Source organism: Erythrolamprus reginae, chromosome Z, assembly GCF_031021105.1.
Source record: "Erythrolamprus reginae isolate rEryReg1 chromosome Z, rEryReg1.hap1, whole genome shotgun sequence".
Classification (NCBI taxonomy): Eukaryota; Metazoa; Chordata; class Lepidosauria; order Squamata; family Dipsadidae; genus Erythrolamprus; species Erythrolamprus reginae.
The window spans coordinates 142,486,171-142,500,632 of record NC_091963.1 but is presented as its reverse complement, the minus strand read 5'-3'; the positions used below and the strand labels follow the sequence as shown (position 1 = coordinate 142,500,632).

General features: G+C 38.0%; 1 protein-coding gene across 1 annotated transcript; it reads right to left on the bottom strand.

Annotated features, from left to right (window-relative positions):
- Positions 1-2,354: 2,354 nt before the first annotated feature.
- Positions 2,355-12,925, bottom strand: LOC139153791 (vomeronasal type-2 receptor 26-like). The gene is made up of 6 exons (XM_070728204.1): positions 12,714-12,925; positions 9,886-10,177; positions 8,308-9,183; positions 6,743-6,970; positions 5,378-5,504; positions 2,355-3,253 (listed from the first exon to the last, which is right to left on the bottom strand). Exons 1-6 carry the CDS (start codon positions 12,923-12,925, stop codon positions 2,355-2,357), a joined length of 2,634 nt encoding a protein of 877 aa, XP_070584305.1.
- Positions 12,926-14,462: the final 1,537 nt, after the last annotated feature.

Below are 14,462 nucleotides of genomic sequence, written 5' to 3'. Positions count from 1 at the left end.
GAAAGATACCATGGTCGATGGTATCAAAAACCGCTGAGAGGTCGAGAAGCACCAGGACAGAGGATAAATCCCTGTCCTGGGCCCGCCAGAGATCATCCATCAATGCGACCAAAGCAGTTTCCAAGCTGTAGCTGGGCCTAAAACCTGACTACTGAGGACCTAGATAATCAGCTTCTTCCAAGGACTGCTGGAGTTGGAGCACCACCACCTTCTCAACAACCTTCCCCATAAAGGGAAGGTTGGAAACTTGCTGGTAGTTGTTAGGAATGGCTGGGTCCAGGGAAGGCTTCTTGAGGAGGGGGCACACAAGTGCCTCCTTGTAGGGATCTGGAAAGGACCCCCTCCCCAAAGAAGCATTGACAATCTCCTGGACCCAGCACCGTGTCCTCTCCCTGCTGGCCGAAACCAGCCAGGAGGGACATGGATCCAGTAAGCAGGTGGCGGAACTCACAGAACCAATGGCCTTGTCCACTTCATCAGGTGTCACCAGATCAAACTCTTCCCAGACAGATGGACAAGCACGATCCCAGTCACTTCGACTGACTCATTGTCAGTCGACTCTGTTATCCAATTGGAGTTGAGGTCTCTAAAATATTACAGTGTCATGTATAATTCCCATTGTATCTACCTTTTCTTTTTGGGTGCCTTTATTATTTAGTGGGCCAAAGATCTATAAGGTTTGGTTGGCTTTTGTCATAATGCATTGAGAAAATTTTTAAAAGCTCCATATTGAATTATAACAGAATTGAAAACTCCACCGCTAACACCCGGACGTGATGAATTAATTACTTAATTAACCCATTCCTCTCCTTAATATTTCTTCCCTGACACTTGTTCTTTTCATCTCTGTAATTGTCTGAAATGAGGATTTAACCATCGATTATCTGTCTCTCTTTCACTGGAGTCTGAACTCATAGAAACATCCTGTGATTGGTCCCCCTCTTCTTCTTCTGCCCGTAAATCAGGACCTGCCACTAATTCATAAACACTATCTGAATCAGAATTTGCGAAATCCACAAACTGAACAGGATTATACACAACAGTAAGAAGGCATAAAAAAATATTATGGTCACATAATGGTCTCTAAAATATTACAGTGTCATGTATAATTTCCATTGTATCTACCTTTTCTTTTTGGGTGTTTTTATTATTTAGTGGGCCAAAGATCTATAAGGTTTGCTTTGCTTTTGCTCATAATGCATTCAGCAAGTTTTTAAAAGCTTTGTTGGAGGTCCATAAAATACAATATTATTGTAGAAGAGCAGGAAGAGCTTGTGGAGTGGTGGAGTTCAGTGCGTCATCAGCTTAGAGTTGTTACCTTCCCACAAACTGTCAACATGCAACCCCTTTTGAATTCTATTGACCATTATCTTGCACCAATTAACTGTTGAACTTTGTGCACTAAATTCATGTGTATAGGTTTGAGCAACAAATCTTTTGACTTGTAACTTAATAAACCCCATTTGACATTTTTAGCTTGTAAACTTGTAAATACAATTGTGTAGTATCTCCAAAGCAGGGGTGGGTTTTAACTTACCTTGCTGCCAGTTTGTTTCCTCCCATGCCATGTTTTACATTGGTTGGCTGACTGAGCCACCATACAATTATTGGCCCTCCCAGAAAGTAATATATCTTGACAATATGAAAACTAAACCAGAGACACTAAGGCTTAAAGGATAAAACAGACAAAGAAAAAATATGGAATCTTCCTTCCTTCCTTCCTTCCTTCCTTCCTTCCTTCCTTCCTTCCTTCCTTCCTTCCTTCCTTCTTCCCCCCTTCCCTCCCTCCCTCCATCCATCCATCCTAGCATATGAGATGTCATAATCAGCCAGAGATGTAGTAATCAGGGGCTCTATAACTCTTTTCTTCCCCACCGTTCCAATTATTCTAATTTTCACTTGTATGTTATATATTTACAAGTTCAGTTCAAGAAACAAATGTTCAGTTGATCTTGAGGTTGGTTCACAATCTAATCTTCCTAATGTCTATCTTGATATTGACAGAAATTTTCCTTACAACTAGAATTAGTTTCTAAAACATTAAGAACCCAGATAGAACAATTTAATTATCTCATATGGAAAATTCCTTGTCTTCTCCCCAAATATCTCTGACTCTGAAGAATTCTAAGGTCAAAATTTAGTGGAATTTGTTTCTACTTGATTACCTGCATGAGTAAATTGTATATGAAAATAAAATTTTAGTGTGTACTAATGGAGCTGCGAGAGAAATATTGAAAGTAATTGTTTGAGACATGCCCATCTCCATCACACAACTTATTCATTGATGGATAAGAGGGTGGTTCTACATGATGATCCAATTAATATTTGCTTATTCAAAATCTGATCTTGTTCTTCTATTTCTTATGTACTAAATGTTCTCTAGTGTTGAGCTCAGGTCTCAATATAATTATATAGATTTTGGGGGTAAAGATGCATCCCAGTAAACCAGCACTGGAAGACAAGATAGAAAAGATCTCCACACCCACCATGTACTTCCCTTTGGTGCTCAGGTAGGTGGGGACAAAGGTTAGCCAAACGCTGCAGAAAACCAACATGCTGAAAGTAATGAACTTGGCTTCATTGAAACTGTCTGGTAACTTCCTAGCCAGGAATGCCACAGTAAAGCTGAGAAAAGCCAAGAGGCCCATGTACCCCAAAACACAGTAAAACATGATGAATGAACCTTCATGACATTCAACTATGATTTCTCCATGGAGTGTCACCATGTCTAAATTTGGAAATGGAGGAGAAGTACTCAGCCAAAATATACAAATACCTAGTTGAATGAAGGAGCAGAACCAGATAATAGAATAGGCCAACTTTTGCCCCACCCATTTGTGGAATAGGCTTCCTGGCTTTGATGCTAGGAATGCTACAACAACAGTGATGGTTTTGGCCAAAATAGAAGATATTGCAATAGAGAAGATGATGCCAAATGTTGTTTGTCGAAGGAGACAGGTCACCTTGTTAGGCTTTCCAATGAACAGAAGTGTGCAGAGGAAACAGATAAAAAGAGAGATAAGTAGAAAGTAGGTGAGGTTGCGGTTGTTGGCTTTGACAATGGGAGTGTCCCATTGCTTAATGAAGATTGTGAATACCAAAGCTGTAACCAGGGAAAAAAGAAGAGACAGAAACCCTAGAGAAATGCCCAGCGGCTCTTCAAAGGAGAGGAAATTCAGTGTCTTTGGAATGCACTCATCATGAGATTCATTTGGAAATTGATCCTCTGGGCAAAGGTCACAATTCTCCATGTCTAAAAAGAAGAAAATGAAAGAAAGAAGATTTAGAAGAAAACTGAATCAAACTTTTCCTAAGTTTCACAATTGCTTTTCTAGATTTTCTTGCACAGTAGAAATTTCATAAAACATTTAAAAACTTTCTATTCCGCTATATGTAAAAAATGAATATGGAAATTATTTATATTTTCCTATATTACAATCCTTTTGGTTTATTGGAGTACATTAAATTTATAGCATTTTTGAGCAAACGAATGGCATGCCACATTTTCTAAATATCTATCATCTAGTGGAAAAGGGAAAGAAGAAGCTTTAGATCCTGGAAAACAGGCTGCAGCACTCAGGAATAGGAGAACTGGAAGCAGTGGTAAGATTCAAATTTTTAACCAACCAGTATTGCAGGTCTGGACAGCTGGTCCTGTGACTGAGTGAGCATGGATATTTGCATAGGGACTACTCAGAAGGCTGAAAAAAGTGAATTATAATTAGTCCTCATATTTATGACTTGTAATCATTTATGCCTGTTGCAGCATTCTTTAACAACTGTGTCACTCATTTCACAACTGTGGGTGCTTCATGTGACTGGGTGGGCATGGCCAACTCGACATGACTTACATCCAGGGGTACATTTCCTTGCCTGGTCTCTGATGACCACGAGGATGCGGCAACAGTTGCAAATGTAAAAAATGGATATAACACTTTTTTCAAACAGGAATGAGAAAAATTGAAACACCAGCTGTGGCTGATTATAACTAACTCAAAAAATATATATCCAAAAACAATACTAGATAGTGCTGTTCTCCAAAATTGATATCTTTGACAGCCAGAAGATGAATCAAAAGTTAAAAATTTAACAAAAAGAAACACAGTTTCCAAATCTAATTCACTCACAGCAACAAATGTTTATCTTAAAGTCAAAGTTCCAAAGGAGAAAAAAATATTTATTTTTAAAAAGGCACCCTTTGGATCATTTCCCTGTCACCATCAGGAATACAATTAATAGCCACCTTATCTCCCCCTCCCTTTTCCACAAAGCTTTTCTGCTGTTAATGAAAAAACTCTCCACACCAGCCCCTTCCCTGTCTTTTTCTTCCAGTCCCACACTCTTGGTAATCAGAAAATAATTTCCTCACCCAGATGACTACAATATTCACACTGTCTCTAAAGAAATTTCACCGCCAGGATTAATGGCAACAGCTGTTGGTCGGGAATGTGATGTGGTTGTCTATAGGGTCTGTAATCATCCACGCAGCTAATCACAAATGTCCCCCTTCTCCCTCCCTCCTCCAGAGTGATTTTGACCCAAATTGGATCCCCAAAAGGCTGCAGTTCAGCACTTCCTGTGGAGAGCTATCACTGGAAGCATCTGTCTTGTTCAGGCATTGACTCTGCCCATTCAGATTTAAGGGAATATCACATGCCCCCCAGAAAGATAGTAAAAAATCAGTGCCAAATTTGCCTCCTGCCTCTTGGAAGTACACCCCTAAAGGATAGTGGCAAGAACCACTAAAGCAGTGAAGGAAGACCTCCTTCCCAGATAGAAAAGGCACTTGAGATAAGCCTAATTAAAAAGAAAGCAATTAGCACTAGAATGAAGCAAAGGAGCAAACATAGTAGCTGTTGTTTGTTAAACCAATTACCAGAACAAATAGATGCTTCTTTCCCTTTAAGAAAGTCAAGCAAAGAGGAAGAAGCCTGGAGAGGGGTGGCATATAAATCCAATTAATAAAATAAATAAATAAAAATAATAAAAATAATATCAGCAAAGGAAAAGCATGTTGCAATTCATTACAGGATTAACCCTGTAAAGTGGAAAAAATAAAAGGAGATTTCTTTTAACAACCAGTTCTCCAAACCGCTTAGAAAGTTAACAGTTGGTTCTAGTGGACTGCTGAGATCTGGCAAAATTCCACCTCTGACCGGAAGTGTCCTATATGATGCGTGTTTGCTTCATGGAAAGTGTCCTAATATTTGAATTAGATTCAACATCAAAAACAGAGAGATGAGCAACAGGACTTTTCTTCTTTTTCCTGCCTTAAGATGCATCAATAAAACAACAATAACATTGAAGAGATTATTTTCAATTAGGTTGCAGAAATGAATTTTCAGACAAATCTCCATTTGGGTGCTATGAATCTCACCTACTTGTCTGGATACCATCTTTTCTGGACATGGAGCACAAGCATAACAGCAAAATTCCTTCACTTCAATCTTCTCCTTTCTTTTTCCAAGAGGACATGGCTCATTACATAATGAGACAGGAGGCAGCTATCCCCAAAAAACAGAAAAGGTCAGTATTTGTTTGCTTGTTTGTTAGCTTGCTTGTTTGTGTGTCTGTCTGTCTGTCTTTCTGTCCATCATCCCATCCATCCCATCCATCCATCCATCCATCTGTCCACCCATCCATTAGTTTATCTATCTATCTATCTATCTATCTATCTATCTATCTATCTATCTATCTATCTATCTATCTATCTATCTATCTATCTATCTATCTATCTATCCATCCATCCTCTATCCACGGCCTACGTTTTAATGGTCCCTCCGACGTCGGGCGCCCCCACCATTTGGTGCCATAGCGTCTCAGGAACAGATTTAGTGACGAAGGTCCAGTTGTCCTGCTCAGCCTTCTCAATGGTGCTCACCCTTCTCGATGGTACCTCCACGATGAAAAACCGCCAGAAAAACATTATGGAGCAGCAGGGCAGCAGGATCTTGTCTGCCTGGAACCCACACATTATCTATCTATCTATCTATCTATCTATCTATCTATCTATCTATCTATCTATCTATCTATCTATCTATCTATCAGATTCTTATGCTGCCCTTCTCTTGGTACTCAGGGAAGCTCACAGTATATTGGACATTAACACGATTGAGAGGGTTCAGAGGTATTTAATGAGAAGAGTACTCCATTCCTCTACTCACAATAGAATTTCCTATGCCATAAGACTTTAAATTTTGGGCTGGGTCAGTCTGAAATTGTGCTGCCTGTGATTTGATCTAAGCATAATACACAAAATTGTCTGCTATATTGTTTTGCCTTTCAATGACTTCTTCAGCTTCAACCACAATAATACACAGGCAAACAATTGATGCAAATTCTAGATAAACTGCTTCAAACTCTATTGCAGGAAATATGAATTCAGCAGCAGAGTGGTTAGTGCCTGGAATGCTCTATCTGAATCCATTATTACAGCCTCAAAACCTCACAGCTTCAATCATAAACTGTCTGCTGTGGACTTCACCCCATTAAGATGTCAATAAAGGGGACCAGCGTGCCTACAGTCTCTGAATTGTTGTCCCCATTTATTTGTATTTATTTACTTCATTCATATTTATGTTCAAAGCTATTCTTTTTATCTTCTACATGTTTGACAAACTAAATAAAAAATAAATTAAAAATGTAATTGGATCCTAGGAGGTGCTGTCTATGGATGAAAATTAAAGCTTGACACATGAAAAGCACCATATATGAAATTGGGTCTTTTAGTTGATTATGGTACCTGAGTGAATTCATGATGCCACTGGATTTTGTCTGGATGTATGTGGAAGGTTTTTCCAGGAGGAGCTCGCTGGTCCATTTCCCCAACTGGGATGTTGATATAGGAGTTGTTTGGGAAAGTAACCAAATTTACAATGTCAAACCCAGCTTCTAGGGTTCCTTCTTCATTTAATGTAATTTCATCTCCAGCATTATTGTTGAAGGAAATTCTCTGCAGAAATGAGTGGAGCTTTAAGAAGAAACAGCATAACTGTTAAAGAGAAACCAATATGCTTCCTAATGGCCTCATACAATACTTTCTCTTTAAAATTGCGAGAGCAGTCATGGGCTTACCTAGGTATGCCCATGTTTCACCAACACTCCGCAGTCTGCATTGGTTGCCGATCAACTTCCGGTCACAATTCAAAGTGTTGGTTATGATCTTTAAAGCCCTTCATGGCACTGGACCAGAATATCTCCGAGACCGCCTGCTGCCGCACGAATCCCAGCGACCGATTAGGTCCCACAGAGTAGGCCTTCTCCGGGTCCCGTCAACTAAACAATGTCGGTTGGCGGGCCCCAGGGGAAGAGCCTTCTCTGTGGCGGCCCCGGCCCTCTGGAATCAACTCCCCCTGGAGATTAGAACTGCCCCTACTCTCCTTGCCTTTCGTAAGCTCCTTAAGACCCACCTCTGTCGCCAGGCATGGGGGAACTGAAACATCTCCCCCAGGCAGATACAATTTATGAATGGTATGTTTGTATGTATGTGTGTTTAGAAAATGGGGTCTTTTAAATATTTTTAAACAGTAATTTAGATTTGTTGTAGATTGTTTTTTCACTTTGTTGTGAGCCGCCCCGAGTCTGCGGAGAGGGGCGGCATACAAATCTAAATAATAAATAAATAAATAAATAAATAAATAAATAAATAAATAAATAAATAAATAAATAAAATTGGATACTGTGCTCACCAGGATGAAAAAGGTATGTAGGACTTCAGCTATATTGGAGCACATTCAATATTCAGTACTAAACTATCTTTTGGTAGTCAGTCATTTGTTTGGTGACATTTCAATAAAGTATCTTGAAAATGGAAAGAAGAAGCAATGCAAAGAAAATCTAGTGTAAGGAATACAAAGGTAGAACCTAAAGGTCTTTTTCAAAAGGCAACAGGGCTTTCCTCATTTTTGCTTGAAGATGTTTCACTTCTCATCCACAAAGATTCTTCTGTTCTTGGATGTGAAGTGAAATGTCTTCAAACAAAAAGAAAGAAAGTCCAGTTGCCTTTTGAAAAAGCATCTTTGGGACAACCAGGACCTGGATGACTGAAAATCTCCATAGATATTTAGAAAGGCAGAAGGTTAAAGAATGGGTGAATTGGTGTGGAAAGAGGGGAAATCGGAGATGTTTAGCCAAAGAACAATAGCTTCAAAGGGTAAACATTTGTATTGCAGGAATGTCGAATAAAGATGAAGATCTGTGATCTTTAGATAACTGACCTACAGTGAGCTGTAGAGTCTTTTTGTCCTGGCACTCTGTTTTAACCATGGAGAATATATTTAAAAAGCACCAAGAAAGAGGAAACCTTACCTGCCAGCTTTCTATAATCATTGATCGCATTTGATTCATGTCCTTCTTTATGTTCTGATGTGTCCTAATTGTGTGAGCAGCTTGTAGGGCTTGAGCCACAGCATAGACGGCATTGTAGATACTGTAACTATGGCTAAGTGTGCTGGTTTCAAAGAAGGGTGCTGGAAGGTCCTCCAGTCTTTCTTCTCCAGTACATTCCCCAACCTCAGGAGCATCTTTATTTGGTATTGAGCAGCCAAAAGCTTGGTTCCAAAAATCACGTATAAAGCCATCTTGATTTGTCCCAGAAGGGGTGACAGCCTGTATGTATTGTTGGAATCCTGGAAGTTCTTTTTTGATAATTGAGAAGGAAATTGCCCCATGGAATATTTTCATGCGAAGCTCCCTTTGCAAAAAATGTAATGTGAAATCATTTTGTGCCATCATGATCCACACTTTTCTTGTATTAAGTTTTTGTGTCGTATTAAAAGCTGTTGAATCAACAATTGGGGTCACTAGTAGAGTAGAGGCCAGCCACATAAATACTATATTTTCTCCATGTACAATAAATACATTTGCTTTTTTGTCTATGAACAAAATAGCGTGCCTCACACATTGTTCAACCAACTCAAATTGGTCATAAAAATGGAAATTTCTCTCAACCCTTTGAATGAATTCAGAGCAGATTTTATTTTGTGAGAGCATGGGTTCCATAATTTGGATGAAATGTTCCCCATGTTTGTCATCTGCAATTACAAATCCTACCCATTTCCATCGAAAGTACAAAAGGAGTTGTATTAAACCCTTGTACTGGAGAGCTTCATCAGGGGCCATGCGATAAAAAGAGGGAAAACGTGATTCATCAGTTGCTACCAATTGAAATGAACCATATGAAATCTAAAGGAAAGAAAGGAGGAATAAAAGAAAGAGAGGGAATTATTCTCTCTCTCTCCCCCTTCCCTCCCCACTCTCATTTGTCTGTCTGTCCGTCCGTCCGTCCGTCCGTCCGTCCCTCCCTCCCTCCCTCCCTCCCTCCATCCATCCATCCATCCATCCATCTATCCATTCATCTATTTATCTCTTTCAGCTATTCATCATGTATCGTGATGCTGACTTAATCAAGGGTTTAATTCATCCTAGGTTAATATATTAGCCCAAGGTTAATACACCAACCATTTTCTTTGTAGCTAACAGAATCAAGATTTGTAATTCATCCTAGGCTAATACATTCCATATACTGTCTTCTACATTTTTAAATATTGAAAAAAATATGCTTATATACATTATATTAATATTTTCCCTTAATAAAAATTGAGATTCTCTGTTCTGTTTCTGGTATCTCTAAATTCTGTAATTCTGTCATCTGTCTGTTTGTCCTTCTGTCTGTCTGTCTGTCTCTCTCATCTGTTCCTTATAGCTAACTGAAACAAGGGTTTTAATTGTTCTATTTGTCCCCCCACATTTTCAAATATTAAACTAATATGCTTGTGTACATTATGATTAAAATATACAAATTGAAATCAGTGAGGCAGTTAATGTTAATCCCAATAATCATGAAGATTCAAATGTGCTCTCAAATTCTTTAATTGTGGATTCAACCTGTGGGATCTTGAAAAGCTGCAGGATTTCTGCCATGCGTATGGATATTTCAGGGCTCATCCCTCCGATGACTCCCACAATTCTCTTTTTGGTCCCACAAATATAGTTAGGGACAATTTTATGCAACTTAAAAAGCAGATCCAGAGTGGTACGATAGATCATTAGCGCATCAGAATAGCTGTCATAAATGTGGAATCCAAGAGTGACATTGGGTAAGATGTGGGGATCCTTGTTGATCTCTTCCAAGGCAAACACTAAAGCCAAGATGTGTTGGTAGAACTTTGTTATCACACTGTAAGTAAAGTTATTGTTTCAAAAAAGAATTATGCTATGCATTATGCTACTAAAGAGAGATCCAGTGAGAGAGAAAAAAAATCTTACGTAATATATGTATATGTAATAGGCTCAGACTCAATCCCAACAAGATGGAGAGGCTGTGGGTTTTGCCTCCCAGGGTCAATTCCAACTGTCCATCCATCACCCTGGGGGGAGTCTTTACCCCCCTCAGAGAGGGTCCACAACTTGGGCGTCCTCCTCGATCCACAGCTGAATTTAGAAGACTATATCTCGGCTGTGGCGAAGGGAGCATTCGCATGGGCATTCCTTGTGCACCAGTTGCGGCCCTATCTGGATAGGGAATCACTTCTCACAGTCATTCATGCCTTTATCATCTCAAGGTTCGATAACTGCAATGCTCTCTTCTTGGGGCTGCCTCTGAAGAGTGTTCGAAGACTGCAAATTGTGCAAAATGCAGCCGCACTATAATGGGGCTACCAAGATCTGCCCCCATCTCAATATCACTCATTGAGCTGCACTGATTGCCAATTGGTCTTCAGGTGCAATTCAAACTAGTGGTTATGACCTATAAAGTCCTATGTGGCTTAGGACCACATTATCTTCGGCACCATCTTCTGACTCATGTATCCCAGTGGCCGGTTAGGTGCCACAGAGTCGGCCTTCTCCAGGTCCCATCTTCCCTGTGGTGGCCCCAGCCCTCTGGAATGAACTCCCTCCGGAGATACGTATCGCCCCCCTCCCCCCTGGTCTTTCGTAAAGCTTTGAAGACCCACCTCTGCCAGTGGACATGGGGGCCGTGAGTGAGGAGATTGTCTCCAGCCAACATTATGAATGTTTGAATCTGATTAGTGTGTATGTCTCTATATGGGGTTTTAACACTTTTAGCAATCTATATCAGTCTTTTAAAGTAAATTAGATTTCTTATATATATTGTTGTATTTATGATATTGTATGCCACCCTGAGTCGCTGTGAGAAGAGCGGCATATAAATCTAATAAATAAATAATTAATAAATAATAAACATGTTTCAATTTTGCTTTTCTAGATTCCCCTTTTGTTGTGCATATTAGAGATATTGCTTAATATCTAAAATCTCTCTCTTAAAATTCAACATTCATAGATTTATATAAAGCATTTAATTTAATTTAATCGTGAACAGATAGTTAAACTCTGATAGACCCATACAAATTAAAGGAAGAGTTATTTACATAGTTAAGTATAAAGTAATGTTATCTCAGATTAATAGGAGGAATTTTGATAGAATTTACGGAAGGATTTAATTCCTGAAATATGTGAATAGCTCTCATGAAAGTCTACAGAAGAATTCCCATTTCTTCCACTCCTTCGAAAAGAGATTTTATTTTGGTAAAATTCCATGTAAGCTTTAATCCTCTTTTAACTTTCATCCATTAGATCCATTAGAAAACATTCACCTTATAAAAATAACTAACTTCTGCGTGATCAGATCAAGGGTAATGAGTGTTACAAATACTAAACATTTTGTTCTTTGAAATGAGACAAAATGTTGGATAGCAGTAAACATTAAATCTTCCAGAGGTTCACTGAAGAGAGAAAAAAAGGACCTAATTTATGAGAATATATTACTGAAGATCTTATGATGAGGAATGTAGAGCTGAAGAACATAGCCATATATTTAGAAATTCATGTTTCCTTCCACATTAACTCTTTCTGTTCTAAGAGTTTAAGAGAAGACTGTGAGTGGAAGAACCCAAATTTCTACTGCTGCTCTGAACTTTTGTGTTTGGGCTTAGGATTGCTTTTTCAAAGATGGCAAGATGATCTGTGATCTTTTTGAAATTGGACCTAAACTATCTAATTCTGGGCTGTCAAACTCAAATGCATCACGGTTGTGTTTGAACTTATGGGGCCAGGGTGGGCATGGCCAGGGTGGGTGTGGTCAGCTCAATGTCAGTCATGTCAGGGGTGCCTGTGGCTAACAAAGTTTTTGAGCTCTGTTTTCACTGGCAGAAGCACTGCAGGCCAGTCTCTAATTATCTCCAGGGAAGCTTCATGGGCCAGATCTATGTACTCTGCAGGTCAGATCTTTAGTTTGACACCCTTAATCTGATCAATGAAAAAATAGAGACATAGTATTAATAATTAATCTCTCCCCATGGTTTTGGAAATTATTATTTATTTCAAAGTCAATGTATTGTTGGCTCTAATGATCTAAGGAAACCATGAGTGTAGAAAATGATATATTTAAATTATTATAGAGTTTTTAATGTTATAGTGAATTAGAATTGGTGCTTTTCTCCAACTGGAAAAAAGGTTTGAATTTTCAGCTCAATGTCAGCGTCACCTCATCCTGGCCTATTGTCCTTTTAACTGAAATTAAAATACTGGATGTAGAATGAATACATTATTTCCATTTATTAAGCTGCTGTTAAGGCTATGCCCATCAAACGATGATATTTTGTAACATATATTGATTGAACCTCTGTGTTTTACAGAAATGGTAAGAACAGAGCAGGATTATATTATAAACAGGTAAGAGAGTGATTTCTTACTATGAGATGTCAATTGAATACATAGAAGGATGTTTCTTGAACTTAATTTCAGGCAACATGTTATGAACTTGGGACATCAATCCGCCAATGATAACTTCTCCCTCCTGGTACCATTCATGAGGAATTTTAAGAGCTTCATCTCCAGTGCACTTTAAAAGTTGTACCTTTGTGGCCAGCTGTAGAAGCAGTAATATGGCAATAATGCACAACATTCCTACTCATTTGGTTCCTTCTGTACTGCTGTTGCCAAAATTCAAGATTCAAACTGATGCTATAGAGAGTGGAAAAACTGCCATCCAAATTTAGATCTGACTTACAAATTTGTCATATTTCAATAATTGATTCCTTTTCTTACTTATGTTTCCAGGATCAACGTGTGAAAGGACAGAGTTGCTCTTGATTCAAATACTTGATTTTGGAGTTTTTTCTTCACTGGCAATTTAAGAAAACATTTGAAGACCTTAGTAATCACAATATTTTCTCTTGGTCCTCTAACTGTGAGGCTTTTGCAGAATTTCAATTGTCTTATAGAATTCCTCCAACATGGTTATCCTCGTAGATCTTGCATGTGTGGGGCTAAGGAGCAGATCCCATTTACTCAGACATAATAGAATCTATCACCTGTGAAATTAATCGGCAGTCTAAATGTACTATACTGTATATATATATTGAGATATTTCCTTCCCCCTAGGCTTATAAAGTTTATGCTTGGTATGTCTGTATGTATGATTGGTTTCTTAAATTAGGGTTTTTTAATTTAACTTAAACTTAAATATTAGATTTGTTTATATTGTCTTATAAATAAATAAATAAATAAATAAGCGATAATAACAACAAATAAGTACAAAATCCTGAGAATGTAATTTATGGCAGTAATCTTGTTACTTATCCTGTGCTGGTTGTGGACACTTCAACCATTTTTGAGGAATGGCCCTCAGTATGGAATGATATATTGAAAGTTTATATCTCTTCCAGTATTTCCTCTTGATATTTCTTTCTGAAGCAGATTGAGAGCCACTGGAGGATTGACCTGTTAATTTAATTGTAGTGTTTCTTATAACTAGAGAGATGATAACTTTGTTAGTGGAAATGATGGAAGAAACATGTTTGTGAAATGCCACGGAAACTTTTTTTTTTAATTAAGAAGCTATGGTATGGTCTATATTTTGGCAAAGTTGCTTTTTGTCCAAGATTATGCATAAAAGATGCGTGGTGCATTCTCTTAACATATTATTTTTTTTCCCAATATTTTTATTAATTTTCTTAAAATAACATACAGACTTACAAACATTTAACATAGACTGTGGGGATGTACCATCCCCGCTTTTCTTAAAAGTATAAATGCAGATACAAAAAAAGGAACACATAATTAAATGCGTAATTCAATGCTACTAATACAAAAATATCTAATAAGGAAAAGATGATATTGTAGAAAAAAGAAAAGTAATTATAACTAGTATAAAGTCAAACAATCTTGTCGATTCTATGTATATAAACTAAATCTAATATTAATCTCAATAAAAAGAAAAGAAAGATTTATACCAAAGTATAGATACTTTGGTATAGATACTCTCTTAACATATTAAACGAACACTTAATCACACAAACCCAGCTATATGAATCAGGCTGCTTTACCTTATCACGATTTTGTCCACTATATTCTCTTATCTCCTCCTTTTAAAATCTTAGTTGCAAACACCACAAAAAGGTGGGGGTTATTTCTAGAGCTAATTGTTTTTATTTAGGCAA